Source organism: Gopherus evgoodei, chromosome 1 (assembly GCF_007399415.2).
Source record: "Gopherus evgoodei ecotype Sinaloan lineage chromosome 1, rGopEvg1_v1.p, whole genome shotgun sequence".
Classification (NCBI taxonomy): Eukaryota; Metazoa; Chordata; order Testudines; family Testudinidae; genus Gopherus; species Gopherus evgoodei.
In genome coordinates, this window is record NC_044322.1 from 117,572,377 (window position 1) to 117,587,605 (window position 15,229).

Sequence of the window (15,229 nt, forward strand, 5' to 3'; positions counted from 1 at the left end):
ACAATTGCTTAGTCTGTTTATGTCTAGCGCCAGGTCGGGGGGAGCAGGGCGGAGGGGAATCAGTGCCTCCCGGAACAGTAGCGAGGTCTTCCTCCTCTCTCCCAGCCCGGCACTGAGAGCCGGGGGGTGGGGGGGCGTTGCGGGCCGGAGTAGGCGGGGAAGGGGGGGAGCCTCCTGGCGTCGCAGCGCGAATCCCGGCCGCGGTGTCCCCGGGGAGGGAGCGGCGGCTCCGCGTCCAGGCTCCTCCCCCGCGGCCGGGTCGGGCCGGGCCGCGATGCGAGCGGGCGGGAGGGAGGCGGCGGCACGATGTGGCTGCGGCCCGAGGAGGTGCTGCTGAAGAACGCGCTCAGGCTCTGGGTCACCCAGAAGAGCAGCGGCTACTTCGTCCTCCAGCGGCGGCGCGGACACGGGGACGGCGGGGGCCGCTTCACCGGTACCGCCCGGCCGGGGCTGGGGAGGGAGCCGCCCGGGTGGGGCCCGCCGGGCCACTGCCCCCCCGGAGCCGCTCGCCCGCGGGGGAGGGAGGGGAAGCGGGAGCGCCCCATGCCTGGCGCCGCCGCCGGGCTCAGGAATCAGCTGCTTTCGGTCGGGGCAGCGGAGCGGCTGCTGCTGCCCGGGGGAGCCCGGAGCAGGCTCTTTGTTCCGTGTCCTGGCGGGCTCTCATGGAGGCTGGTGCTGGGTTCAGCGCGGAGACAGGGCCGCGGGGGGTGGTTGTGGCTGCGGAGCGGGTCACTGCCAGGGGTCCGGCTGCGGCGGGTTCCTGCTCGCCGGGGGCTCCGGGGTCTGCTTGCGGCCATGGGGGTGGCCCTCCCCGAGTCACCCCTCTTGGGGTGGTTTGTTCTGGAGGCTGGAAAAGTTACTTGGTAAAATGCTCCTTCCGGCCTTCTGGAAAATCTCTCCCTTTAAGGTGAGAAAAAGATGTTGAGGATTGTTGTGGGCAAGGCACTGAAACCCATGGGCTGTTTGTTCAGCTGCAGTCGGAAGGCAAACGGAATCCTATTGTCCCCCTGATTCGGCACAAAACAAAAGCGTGTCCCGCTTTATAATATACTTGTTAAACTCCGTAAGAAATAATAGGTGTAGTGCTGGTCACCCTGCTGTAAGAATTTGAGTTATTGCCTTGTAGGGAGTGTTGCCTTTGCCTTCTAGGAATGTTAGCAGGTTTAAATAATCCAGATGACAAGGAGAGGGTAAGGAATTCTTAAAGGTAACCAAAACCACTAAGTTAGTGCATAGACTCCATCCTAATGTACAGTGTAGAAAAACTAAGAATAATATAAGTTTTCAAAATAGGTGGATTAACCTGGAATGAAAGGAGAGAGATGCTCGTGAGAAGAGTAAGCCAAAAGAAAAAAAGGACTCCCATATTGTTCTTATACAAGCATTGAGTGAAAAACACATACAATTATGGTGGTTTAAATTTCCTTTATGCATGTGTTGCAATATATTAAGTGCTGGATGATCCGTATTTCCTTTTTTAAAATCAAGGATTGAGTCTTCAGAGTTCTTTGACTCTGACCAAGTTTCTTGAAACTTGGTAAGTTCAACATCAACTCAAGGGGAGCTGTACTAGTGTAACTACCCAGGTTAAAAGAACGAGAAGTACTTGTGGCACCTTAGAGACTAACAAATTTATTTGGGCATAAGCTTTTGTGGGATAAAACCCACACATCCACTGCATGCATCCGACAAAGTGGGTTTTAGCCCACGAAAGCTTATGCCCAGAGAAATGTGTTAGTCTCTAAGGTGCCACAAGTACTCGTTCTTTTTGCTGATACAGACTAACATGGATACCACTCTGTACCCAGGTTAGTGATTGAAACAAAAGGGGTATATTAGCATTTGTCTTAAAATTTCACTTGTTTGAGCTACCACAAATGCAGCTTTAGTACAGACTGTCCACAAGCATTTTAATGACCATGTTGTCCAATTCTACTTTAAGCAGGTCTAGTCTCTGTGGTGGTTATCTGCTGCTTCATATACACACAGAGCAGCAGTGGTAATACAGATGGATGAAGAAAAGCAATTGCCCAGAGCTATCCTTTGGGATTTCTAAAAATGAAAGGGGCAGAGACACTCAAGATTGATTCTATACACCCCTGCTGGGAACTGCACAAAGAAATCACAAAAAACTTTGCAGTCAGTAATATCAAAGATAGATCTGAGGAAAATCACCTTGAGTGATCTCTTTCTACATCTGTGGCTCAGACATGATTAACTAATGAAACAAGTGGAGCTTCACAAATTCAGAACTAAAATTGATTGAGTAGGGCCAGGAAAATGATTTGGTGGCAGTTATCTGCGTGTACTTTCTTAATGCTCATGGGATTTCTGTCATCCTATCTATTCTATCAAATATACATGGTGAAAAATTAGATTTAGTAGTGCATTTGCAACTTCATATTTCCATTAAATACACCTCTACCTTGATATAACGCTACCCGATATAACATGAATTCGGATATAACGCGGTAAGGCAGTGCTCCGGGGGAGAAGGGGAGGGGGCCTGCACACTCCGGTGGATTAAAGCAAGTTCGGTATAACGTGGTTTCACCTATAACGCGGTAAGATTTTTTTGGCTCCTGAGGACAGTGTTATATCAAGATAGAAGTGTAGCTTCAACCTACATTTGCATTTTTACTTCATTTAACTGTACAAAATGTTTATTTAGCACTCTAGTTGTGCATGATACTTTTAGATGAAAATATGAAGACAATGGATCATATTCTGCTCTAAATTACGAGAGTGTAAATCTGGAGTAATTTCAGTGGGATCGGTGAGTTATACCAGGTTAACTCTAGAATAATTGAACAGAATTTGGTCCAAAGTCCTTGCTCTGAGAAGTTTACAATCCAGATTAGACCAGAACATGAAGAGTATGATACTACATTATGTTGGGAATGGAGAAAGACAGCAGCAAGCAAAAAGAGGAAGGAATACTGCTCTTCAATGAGTCCAACTTCTGTAGAGAGAAGATTGTATTCTATATCAATTTTTTTAAATTCAAATTTCTTATGATGGATTGTAATTTAAAGAAGGCTGAGCTATTGAAATCTCAAACTTTTTTTATTCCTTAATAGGCACTTTTAAAGGCTACTGTGTTTATTTGATATACCAAAGGTAGAATTGTTCTATGATTCTTGTCAGTATGTGGCATTGTCTTCTGTTACCTCCATTTTATTTGGAGTCTGTGTCTGTCCTGGCTATATAGGCATTCACTGTTTGTCACCACAAGTGCTTATTTCTGATTCAGCAGACCAAGAGATTGTCATGTTACAATTGTGTAACTTTCATGAAACCCTGGCCCAGTTGAAGTCAAGGGGATGGGATCAAGCTTTAAGCCCTAGGGCAGGGGTTTCAAACTAAAATTACCTTAGGGCCCGTACCAGTCCTCAAATCCTCCCAGCGGGCCAATAATGTAATTCATGCCGCCTACAACCCACCACCCACCTGCCTAAGGCTCTGAGAGGGAGTTTGGTCAGGGAGGAGGTCTGGGGTAGGGGATTGGGGTGCTGGGTGCAGGCTCTGGGAGGGAGTTTGGATGGGGGAGGGGGTCTGGGGTACAGGATCTGGTCTGAGATAGGGGATGGGGTGCAGGAGGAGGGGGTGGGGGTGCAGGCTCTGGGACGGAAGAGCAGGGAGGGATGCAGGCTCTGGGCGGGAGGGGGTGGGATGTGGGTCGGGGGTGCTGTGCTTACCTGGGGCTCCAAGGCAGGATGCTGCTGTCCCCAGGCACTGCCCCCAGGCACTGCCCCCACAGCTTCCCATTGGCTGTAGGGGCAGTTGGGGTGGGGGCAGGGCATGGAGACACAGCCTCATTCCGGGGCCACACAGAGGGGCTGGCAGCCCCGTGGAGCGAGTGTGCAGGGAGCCACTCGGCTCTGCTGCGATGACAGTGGTGAATGGGGTCCTGGGCTGTTTTAAATCGCCTGGGGGACACGTGGGGGAGGGGGGATAGCACCCTGGGGGCGGGGGGAGCACCCTGGGGCAGTAGGCAGGGCCAAAGGAGAGACCCAGCCCCAAAATTGCTGGAGCTTCTAGGGCCACATTGGGGAGGTTCTCAAGCCACAGATGGCGCGCACACTGGGATTTTAAGACTCCTGCCCTAGGGTTTATATTACGTTTTCCCCTTCCTCCTTGTGTGGATCACATAGCCCACTCTTCATTCCTTGATTGCTGGAGTGAGAGGGATTAATTTTCAGATCTGAAAATAGCTTCTACAGCTGTTAGTTTTAGGTGGAGGTTGATTGTGTGGCTGAAATCACAAATGTGAAGCATCTAATCCTGAGCTTTCCATGGCAGACACTGCAAGTTTAAAATAAAAAATTGATGTTTGTTGTCTAGCTGATCTCCTGGTGCATCCTGTTGGCTGAATGCAGAAGCTAAACCTGCAGCGTATACAATTTTTTTATATAAGGCTAGTATAAAGCTGTTTTGGCTGACTAACTGAAAACACCCTTTCTCTTTCTGTCCTCTTAATTTCCTTCATCTTAAGAAAATTAGACATATTTCTTTAATCAGCTTTTGTTTGTATTGTAGAAGGGCCTGCAGTTAGGTGCATCTTACAAATGGAAAACAATACATAGAAAAAATTAAGTGCACTTTATGATGAACATAAGCAAAATGTTACAATTCTCTTTTACTTGGAACAGTCAAAAATGAGCACGATGGTGGGAAACAAAAAGAAAATAGTTAAAACCAGTGTGAAACTTTCAGTGTAAATGCTTAAAAAAAATGTTCAGTGATGGGAAAAATGTCTTGAAATTTCTAGAACTTTTAAATAGACTCTAAAAATAGGTTAAAGAAATGTCACCCACATGGGAAGAGATTACACTACTTATTTTTTATAGCAGGTGTCTAAGTCAGGAGTGTTGGGTTTTGTTTCTGGTTTCATCATTAACTTAGTGAAAAGTGAGTGCTTACCTCACAAGGCTTCATAGGTGGTATGCTTCCAGATGAAAGATTGAATAAAAATGCAAAGTACTATTATTAGCAGAGCCATCTTTGACTTTAAAATTACACAACAATTCACTGCCTTAACTTTGATAAATCATGGGGTTTTTTTTTGGTTTGTTCTTTAAAGGAGGGATCAGATGTCACTTAATACATTTTAATGTGCACAAAGGCATGTAAGCCGCCATGATAGTATATGATGTTTTCACTGCGCCTGTTTGTGAACAATTGCTTTTGGATCCATTCTTTATTTACTCACTCTTCTTTCCAATCCATTTCACCCTTCTTTCCAGGTTAATCTATCCAGAGGGTACAAATAAACCTAAGACAGCACAGCAGAAGAATATATTTTGTTTAGATACACATCTACCCCGATATAACACGACCTGATATAATGCGGGTTCGCATACAACGCGGTAAAGCTCTGACACACTGCTCTGAGAAGCGTGTTAAGGATGCTGGGCCAGACCAAGGCCAAGGGGTTTGATAAGGGTCAGAAGGTCTTGGGGGTGGTCAGGGCTCTCCCCTCCCAGGGTCTGGGGGGCAGGAGCTGTGGGAGGGAACTTTTGGGGGCCCCGCAGTCCCAGAGTGGCCTGGGGGATTAGCAGGGGGCCGGGAGCAGCCTGTTCTGCTTCCCTCAGCCCGGCCCCAGCCGTGTCACTCAGGGGAGGGGGTTTGGTGGAAGGGATCCGCCCCTGCACTCACCAGCAGCTGCGGAAGCGGAAAAGCCCGGCGAATAGGGGTCGGAGCAGTCAGGAGGTAGGGGGTGGGATCCTGGGGTGATTAGGGATGGGGGTCTCTGGAGGGGGTGGTCAGGGAACAAGGAACGTGGCGGGGCAAAGCAAGTTTGATATAACTTGGTCTCACCTATAACATGGTGAGATTTTTTGTCTCCTAGGACCGCGTTATATCGGGGTAGAGGTGTATATTCTTATTTCATCCCCAAAGAATTGAACTATAGGGTAGTCATATGTCACATGAAAACATTGGTCTCTTATGTCTGTTTTTGTTATCAGGTTAGCGTATTTGTATTGAACTTTGAACAAGTGTGTACATAATGAGAAACATATAATCTCTATGGTCACTTAATCTTCTGCATACTAGCAAAGTTTACTGATACAAGCTGAGGTTGCAGATGGTGTGGAAAACTGGTTTACTTTTATACAAGAGAAGGTGAGAGGAGATCTCTTAATCTGTTGATCACCCACTTTGTGTAATTTGTTTTCTAGACTTGCAAGGGACCTGATACAGCAAAGCACTTAACCAAATGCTTAACCCTGAGCACGTGAGTAGTCCCCTTGACTTCAGTGGGACTACTCACATGCTTAAGTGCTTTGCTGGATAAGGCACATAGGCAGGAAATCTGAAATGTTTTCTGGAAACCGTGTGTTTCAGGATGAAATTATCCACAAATTAACTTTAATCAAGATGCAGTTCAATAACTCTGGCTGATTCTGGGGTTGTATATACATATAACTGAAGAAATCCTTTTGTAGTAGATCTCTTATGTTGTTGCTCTGGAAAAGGTAGGAGCTGCTGGAACTTGAACTTAATAACTAGGGTATGTGCTGATATCCTGCTGTGGTCTCTGTAAGGAATCTATGGTTTCCTTAGGTCAGAGGTGGGCAAACTATGGCCTGGGGCCGCGTCCGGCCTGTCAGACCTTTTAAACCTTGAGCTGCTGCCGGGGAGCGGGATTGGGGGATTGCCCCGCTCTGCATGTGCCATGGCTTCCAGAAGTAGCGTCATGGCCCTACTCCAGCTATTATGCATAGGGGCAGCCAGGATCTCCACATGTCCCTGCCCCAAGTACTGGCTCTGAAGCTCCCACGGTCAAGGGGGGACATCCTGCTGCTTCCAGGAGCTGCTTGAGGTAAGCGCCACCTGGAGCCTGCACCCCGACCTCCTCTGGCACCCCATCCCCCTGCTCCAGCCCTGATCCCCATCCTGCCCTCCGAACCACTAGATCCTAGCCTGGAGCACCCTTCTCCACCCCAAATTCTGCACCCCCAGCTGGAACCCTCACCCCCTTGCACCCCAGCTCAGAGCTCCCCCACCCTGAACTCCTCATTTTTGGCTCCACCCTAGAGCCCATACCCCCAGCCAGAATCCTCAGCCCTTCCCACTCCTAACCCCCAATTTTGTGAGCATTCATGGCCTGCCATACAATTTCCATACCCAAATGTGGCCCTCCGGCCAAAAAGTTTGCCCAGCCTTGCCTTAGGTAAGTGGTATTCTCTGGTTGTCCATAAGATGTATAATCAAGAGTAGTGTCAAATCCTTCTCATTTATAGTAATATAATGTCAGAGTGCCTTTGTCGTGCAGAGTGAGGCTGTGGCACTACTGTCATTTTTATGAGGGGATGTGGAAGTTTCAGCTTACTCCTCGTTTGATTGGATTAGTACTGTGTATTCAAAGCAAAATAACATTTCCTGTAATTTTAATGTCTTGTTTAACTTCTTGTATTTTAAGATTTGGAATGTTAGATTAATAATAGTCAGTTCAAAGCTATTGATTATTTTCCCATTCCTTCCCCAGTAGCTAACTAGTTGCAAATTTTGTTTATGCAGTATTCCGTATTCTTACATATTACTTATGCCAACAGAATTCTAAGTGATTTTTTTTATGTTCTCTAAATATTTGTAGGGTTGTTCTTATAACCCAGGAACGAAAAACTGTAAACCAGAGGTTTACACTTATGAACACAACTTACCGTATATACTCGTTCATAAACCGAATTTTTTTAGTAAAAAAGGGAAGCACCAGAGAAGGGGGTCAGCTTATGAACGAGTATAGAGAGGGAGAGGTGGTACACAGCCCCTCCCCCCAACAGAGGGAGCAAGGAGAGGCAGCACAGCCAGCAGAGACAGAAGGGAAGAGGCAGGGCCAGAGTCTCTCTGTTTCTGGTCACGCTGCTCTCCCCCGAGCCTCCAAAGCAGCTGCAGCTCTGGGGCTGACAGGCTGCAGCTGTACCGCTTGGCCCTGCGCCCCAGAGCAGGCTGTGGCCGTGCCATCTGGCCCGCCGGAGCCCACTGGGGCCATGCCACCCGGCCTAGTCCGCTGGAACATGCTGTGGCCATGCCACCCAGTCTGGCCCGCCGGAGCAGGCTGCGGCCGCACTGACCTGCCTGCTGGAGTAACTCCAGCTAGCTCAGAAACATCCTCCCCTGACCCTCCCCAGATAAGGTGGGAAGGGATGGGATGGGATGGAGAGAGTGTGGGGGTCTTGGGCTAGGGTTGGAGTCCTGTGAGTGGTGGTCACAGGAGTTACTGCCCTGACTCCCAGCTTCTCCTCTCCAAAAAAAATTTCCCCACCAATTGCTGTCCCGGCCTGTCAGGGTCAGCAACTGGTGCGCCAGGACACTTTGTTTACTTAAGTTTACCTCTGTGTCTGCAGACGCTCAAGGTAAACAAACCATCTCGTCCCACCAGCGGCTTATCCTTATGGCCCGGGAGCCAAAGTTTCCTGCCCTCTGAATTATAGGGTCGGCTTATTAACAGGGTCATAAAAATTTTCCATTTTTACTTATCCATCTGGGGGAGGGGTCGGCTTATAAACGAACTGGCTTATGATCGAGTATATACAGTAATCTGTTCCATTTGCTTTTTCCCTTTCAAATGCAGCATTCTTCTTTCAGCTCACAAAATTAGAGGCTGGGGGGCGAGAGGGCTCTGTCTGGGGATGCAGGCTCTGGAGTGGGGCTGGGGATGAGGGGTTGGGGGTGCAGGAGGGTGCTCCGCTCTGGGATCTAGGGGTTCAGAGGGCGGGAGGGGGATCAGGGCTAGGGCTGGGGCAGGGGGTTGAGGCATGGGAGGGGGTCAGGCTCCGGGCAGCGCTTACCTCAAGCAGCTCCCAGAAACAGTGACATGTCTTTATTCAGGCCGAATTTGAAGTTGTCCAGTTTGCAAATTAATTCCAACTCTGCAGTTTCTCTGTTGAAGTCTGTTTTTGAAGGTTTTTTGAAGAATGGCCACTTTTAGTCTGTTACTGAGTGTCCAGGGAGACTGAAGTGCTCTCCTACTGGTTTTTGAAGGTTACAATTCTTGATGTCTGATTTGTGTCCATTTATTCTTTTGCGTAGAGACTGTCCAGTTTGGCCAGTGTACATGGCAGAGGGGCATTGCTGGCCCATGATGGCATATATCACATTGGTAGATGTGCAAGTGAATGAACTCCTGATGGTGTGGCTGATGTGGGTAGGTCTTTGAATAGATATGCGGGCAGTGGAATTTGTTTCAGGGATTGGTTCCTGGATTACTGTTTTTGTTGTGTGGTGTGTAGTTGTTGGTGAGTATTTGCTTCAGGTTGTGGGGCTGTCTGTAAGTGAGGACTGGCCTGTCTCCCAGGGTCTGTGAGAGTGAGGGATCATCCTCCAGGATAGGTTGTAGATCCTTGATGATGCACTGGAGAGGTTTTAATTAGGGGCTGTAGGTGATGGCTAGTGACATTCTGTTCCTTTCTTTGTTGAGCCTGTCCTGTAGTAGATGATTTCTGGGTACCTTTCTGGCTCTGTCAATCTGTTTCTTCACTTCCCCAGGTGGGTATTATAGTTTTAAGAACGCTTGATAGAGATCTTGTAGGTGTTTGTCTCTGTGTGAGGGATTGGAGCAAATGCGGTTGTATCTTAGGGCTTGGCTATAGACAATGGATCGTGTGATGTGTTCTGGATGAAAGCTGGAGGCATGTAGGTAAGTATAGCGGTCAGTAGGTTTCCGGTATAGGGTGATGTTTATGTGACCATCACTTATTTGCACTGTAGTGTTCAGGAAGTGGATCTCTTGTGTGGACTGGTCCAGATTGAGGTTGACAGTGGGGTGAAAATTGTTTAAATCCTGGTGGAATTTGTCAAGGGTCTCCATCCCATGGGTCCAGATTATGGAGATGTCATCAATGTAGTGCAAGTAGAGTAGGGGCGCTAGGGGACGAGAGCTGAGGAAGCATTGTCCTAAGTCAGCCATAAAGATGTTGGCATACTGTGGTGCCATGCGGGTACCCATAGTAGTGCCGCTGACTGTGATATATAACTTTAACACTTAAATCAGCCCCCGTACCAGATGACTGTAGCACTGATTTTTAAAACAGGCTCTAGAGTTGATCATGGCAATTTCAGGCTGGCAAGCCTAACATCAGTACCAGGCAAACTGGTTGAACCTAAAGTAAAAAACAGAATTATCGGACACATAGATGAACGTGATATATTGGGAAAGAATCAACACAGATTCTGTAAAGGGAAATCATGTCCCACCAATCTATTAGAATTCTTTGAAGGGGACAGGGGTGGTATGTGTGTGTGTGTCAACAAACATGGGCCATGGTGATCCTGTGAATATAGTGTACTTGGACTTTCAGAAAGCCTTTGACAAGGTGCCTCACCAAAGGCACTTTACTTAAGCAAAATAAGCAATCTTGGGATAAGGGAAGAGTTCCTCTTATGGATCAGTAACTGCTTAAAAGATAATAAATGGTCAGTTTTCACAGTGGTGAGAGGTAAATAACAGGGTTCCCCAAGGATCTGTACTGGGACCATTGTTATTCAACATAGTCAATATGATCTGGAAAAAAGGGGTAAACAGTGAGGTTGTAAAGTCTGGTGATGATTCAAAATTACTCAAGATAGTTAAAACCAAAGTTGATTGCAAAAAGTTACAAAGGGATCTCTAGAAACTGGATGACTGGTCAAGAAAAAGACAGATGAAATTCGGTGTTGATAAATACAAGATAGTGCACATTGGAAAACATAATCCCAGCTGTACATGCAAAATGTTTAAATTAGCTGTTACCACTCAAAGTGATCTTGGAGTCGTGCAAATTTCTCTGAAAACATCTGGTCAATGTTTAGCAGTAGTCAAAAAGGCTACCAGAATGTTAGGGACCATTAGTAAAGGGATAGATAATAAGACAGAAAATATCATAATGCTACTATAGAAATCCATGGTATGGCCACACCTTGAATAGTGTGTGCAGTTCTGGTCTCCCCATCTCAAACGATGTATTAGAAGTGGAAAAAGTACAGAGAAGGACCACAAAAATTATTAGGGGTTTGGAATAGCTTCCATAGATCAGGTATTATAGTTATTGTCACTACTCCCCCTCATAGGAGAAAACGATTCTTTCTAGCCAATAGCCTATTCAATAATTTAGGCCAAGTGTACACTACAAACTTACATCAGTATAATTATGTCGCTCATGGGTATGGATTTGTCGCTCACGGGTGTGGATTTTTCACACCCTGGAGCGACGCAGTTACATTGACCTAACGCTGATGTAGACAGTGCTGTGTGGATGGGAGGGCATCTCCTGTTGCCATAGCTACTGCCTCTCTTGGAGGTGGATTAACTATGCTCATGGGAGAAGCTCTCCTGTTGGCGTAGTAGCGTCTTAACTGAAGTGCTACAGCAGCGCAGCTGCAGCTTTTTTAAGTGTAGACCTGCCTTTAGACTTTAATCAAAATGTTTTTGTAGCCTTGCTCACAAGTGGAATTCAGATATCCTATTTCTCTCCCTCCCTCTTATTTGGTTCTTTAACTGTAACATCTTAAAAGGTCTCTCTTGAAAACATGTTTTTCTTAAATTTTCTCTAAAGAAGGTGACCTCTCCAAAAGTGAATTTGAGCTGCAAATAACTTAAAGCATGGAATCACATGCATAAATTACTCTCAATCCTCAACAAAGGCTCTAATATGAAGGCCCAATTTCTCAGCTGGGCCACGCCAACAAACATTTTGTGTTTTTCATGTGTGCATGTGACATTATCTATTTGCTCTGCCTGCTCTTATCTTATGAGCTTGCTGGTTACAAAGCAAAATGAGACCAGCAAACATAGTGGAGGAGCCGTGCGTTAGGCATACACACAGATACGGCAGTGATGTGTGTTTTTAAATGCCTTGAAAGCTGTGAATGCACCTGCAAATCAAAACAGAGGTTTCAGGTCTAATGTTTAGCCTTCCAGCATGGATTGTATCTGTTTAAATTGTAAATGTCAGCCCCTTTAACGCTGAAAATCACTAACTGGCTAAAATGAGATTGTAATAAATATAGAGGGAATATGTTTTTGTTTGTTGCTGTTGTGTCCTAGTGGACAGACTCTGCAGAACAACAAGATGATTAATTTCTAAAGGATTTTTTGGGATTACTAGAATTATGTAATACTACAATGCTTCTAATAACTTTGTGGGTACATTATATGGCACCAACAAAATGTGTGAGAGAGATTCTTTTTTGACAGTGTTCAACAATTTATATTGTGGTAATTTAGGGGACTATCAAAAGGCAGCATGTATGTTCCACATATTTATTAGGTACATTAATTTTAGGCTGGAAACAGTTTTTCTAGACTTGTAGTGTGACAGAGCCTTTATCTCTGTGAACTTTAGAACCAGCTGGACTGCAGCCTTATCCTAGTATATCTTAGGCTGCTGTCACGTTGACTCCTGGTAAAGTAAATGTGACAACCCTCTGCAAGAATTATGTGGATAAAAGCATACTTGGAAAAATGGCCTTAGAAGAAGAGGCGGGGTCAGGGTACATTTGTTCTTTCATAACACACTAGGAGAAGTACTGTATGGGTTTTTAGGAGGTGGGGAAGCATGTACATACTTGTGCATACTTCTGCACCTTCTTCCTCCCTCTTCCTATATCACATTCCTTTCACTCTCCTAGAGCACTCCCATGACAGCAGACCCCATGATCGTAACTTGAATTTCCAAGGATATTAGCATATGAAACAGATGGGTAGCTAACCCTCAGAGTAATATAAAGCCACAGAAAACACTGAAGAAAATTTGTGAAATAATACCATTAAAAGTAAAAATTTAGTTTGCTGGGATATAACAACTTCCAGCTTCACAAAGAACATAATGCTGGACACTCAGTTTAAGTAGTAACACAAACAATTGTAGTTTCAGTTCACTTTCACATGGTGAAAAAGTAAGGCACTGAATTGTTGCCTAGACATCAAAGGGCCTGATCCTGCAAACACACATGAAAGTAGTCCCACTGACTTCAGTGGGCCTACTCCTGTGTAATGTATTACACATGCATAAACATTTGCCCTTAGTACTGAAATCTAGCTTTGTGAGCTTTTTTTCAAATGTGGTAAAACCAGCATCATCACCAAGGAAATTATTATTATTATTATTTATTTTATTTTTTGTTACAGAAGTATTAGTGTAGTATTAATTTATCTTTTCCCTCTTTTAAATATCTTTCCTTGCTATCTGTATAAATTCTGTTGAGTTGACTTGAGAAAGCTAGTAAGAAATACAACACTGTATGTGTGTCCTGTTGGCTTGAAACCAGCCCTATCTGTGTCCTGTGCAATCTCGGGGAAGTCAACAGATGTTTGTATGAGATGTAAACTAGGGTAGAATTTATCCACTAATCTTTAGCTATCTGTGTAACCGAAAATGTTCCTGATATTGTAGAGCTATAAAGCAGAAGTTCCTCCGTGAAGTATGGGTGAAAGCAGGAATCTGTTAAATATCACTGCTGCATGACTAAAACATTTAGAACTGCTGCAAGCAATCAGAGTGTTATGTTGTACTGGCTCTAGGAAGAGCTTGATGCCAATAAGTTTTCCTTGTTTTGACGTTCCCCCACCTGCTACACCAAACACTTGTTCACCAGAACACAGTTCTTTGCCCATACTTAACCCACAAGGAGGGGGGCCAGATCCTGAGCCACATCAGAAATGAGTTCAGTGCAGATCAGACGTAGGGGGATGCAAAGGTGCTTTAAACTACTTTTATGCTGCTACCTGTCCTGGAGTTGGACCAGACTTAGACTGCTCCAGTTAGTTCTGTCCAGCTGCCTGTGAACCCAATGGAATGTTCTGATAGCTGGAACACAGCAGTTTCCATCCACATGCCTTTTTTCCTGGGCACATCATTTGTGCTAAGAGGTTCAGAAGGGTGGTGTAGAGCTGGTAAGAAAATAAGAATGAACAGACTGAGTCAGACCAGTGGGCCATCAGACCCAGTATCCTGTCTTCTGACACTGGCCAGTACAAGATGCTTCGGAGGGAATCAACAGAACAGTGCAGTTATAATAGCTCTACCCCACCCAGGGATTCCCCTTTTTTCAGGTTGAATCCTCAGGGAGAGACCACTTAAGCTACCTGTAAAGCAGCCAGAGCATAAGGGAAAAATTGGGGTCTATGAGTTGGAAGGTTTGGATTCTCCTCCTGGCTCTGCTGAGTTCCTCTATGATAACAGGCAAGTTGCTTAACCACTTTGCCCATCTGTAGCATACAGGTAACTGCCTACCTCATAGGGTATTGTAACTTTCTACTTTGCTGTTTGCAAAGTGCCTTGAACTGTTCAGATGTTACTTTGCAACAAAAATAATAAGATTTATTGTGAGGGAACTAGGTGAATAATACTTAATTGAATTCAGAAGTTATTTCATTGTCAATTTTTATTTCTAAAAGTTTTAGATAAGACATAACTTCTGTATTTTCTTGATGTGATTTTTTTTCATGTATTTCTTCTTGCCCAAAGTCTCATCTCTGTAGTCTGGGATGTAGAGCAGAAAGTGTTTCTCGCAACCATTAGCTGTCATCCTGAATTTGAACCTCACTCATGTTGCAACAGATGGAAGCATCCTGTTTTAATTCTGTGTATTACTCTTTTGTGTAAAAGCATTTCATTTTTACCTGACCACCCGTTTTGCTCCCATCTTCCTGTTTTGATTATATTTATAAGCTTCTGGATGAGAGAGGATATGAGAGGCAGGGTGGCACATGGCACTAAAATGCTTAATGAGCTACTGAGTGTGGATATATCAGAGCAAAATAATGTGCTAGTAGAGCTAGGATTTTATAGCAAGCTTGGCTCTCTTGTAAACCCTTGAATCTGGAACCTGCTGCTAGACTAGTTACAATTTTCAAAAGTGCCTGAGGGGTGTGACTACATAGCAATTTGGAAGAGTAATTACAGCATGTGTAGGCATACCTGAGCTAACTGTATCGCTACTCGATAGAAAGCGCAGTGCAGCTGCAGCAGCCTGAGCTAGCTGCCCAGGTGTATATTCAGCATCCTAGATAGGGATTGTACTGAGTGGCTAGTCCAGTGGTGCTAGAACAATTCATATAGTCTGGGAGCTGAGTGCCATTAAACCAAACTGTAAACCCTGTATATAATGGCAGCTTTAAACCTAGTTCCAGTATCTGTGGGCTAGTCTATGCAGCTGTGGTTACACTGCTATTTTTTAGGCCATGTCTACACTTACTGATCAATGCAGCAGGGGTTGATTTAGCAGGTCTAGTGAAGATCTGCTA

The 15,229-nt window shown here is 45.4% G+C and overlaps 1 protein-coding gene across 4 annotated transcripts in view; it reads left to right on the forward strand.

Moving 5' to 3' along the window:
- The first annotated feature begins 264 nt into the window (after window positions 1-264).
- TBC1D8 (TBC1 domain family member 8) overlaps window positions 265-15,229 on the forward strand; it is a 78,495-nt gene continuing 63,530 nt past the window's right edge. For all 4 annotated transcript variants that reach the window (XM_030570160.1, XM_030570180.1, XM_030570184.1 and 1 more), the window contains exon 1: window positions 265-433. In XM_030570160.1, coding sequence (XP_030426020.1) covers window positions 307-433 — 127 coding nt within the window. In that variant the 5' untranslated portion in view covers window positions 265-306. The remainder of the gene's footprint in view (window positions 434-15,229) is intronic.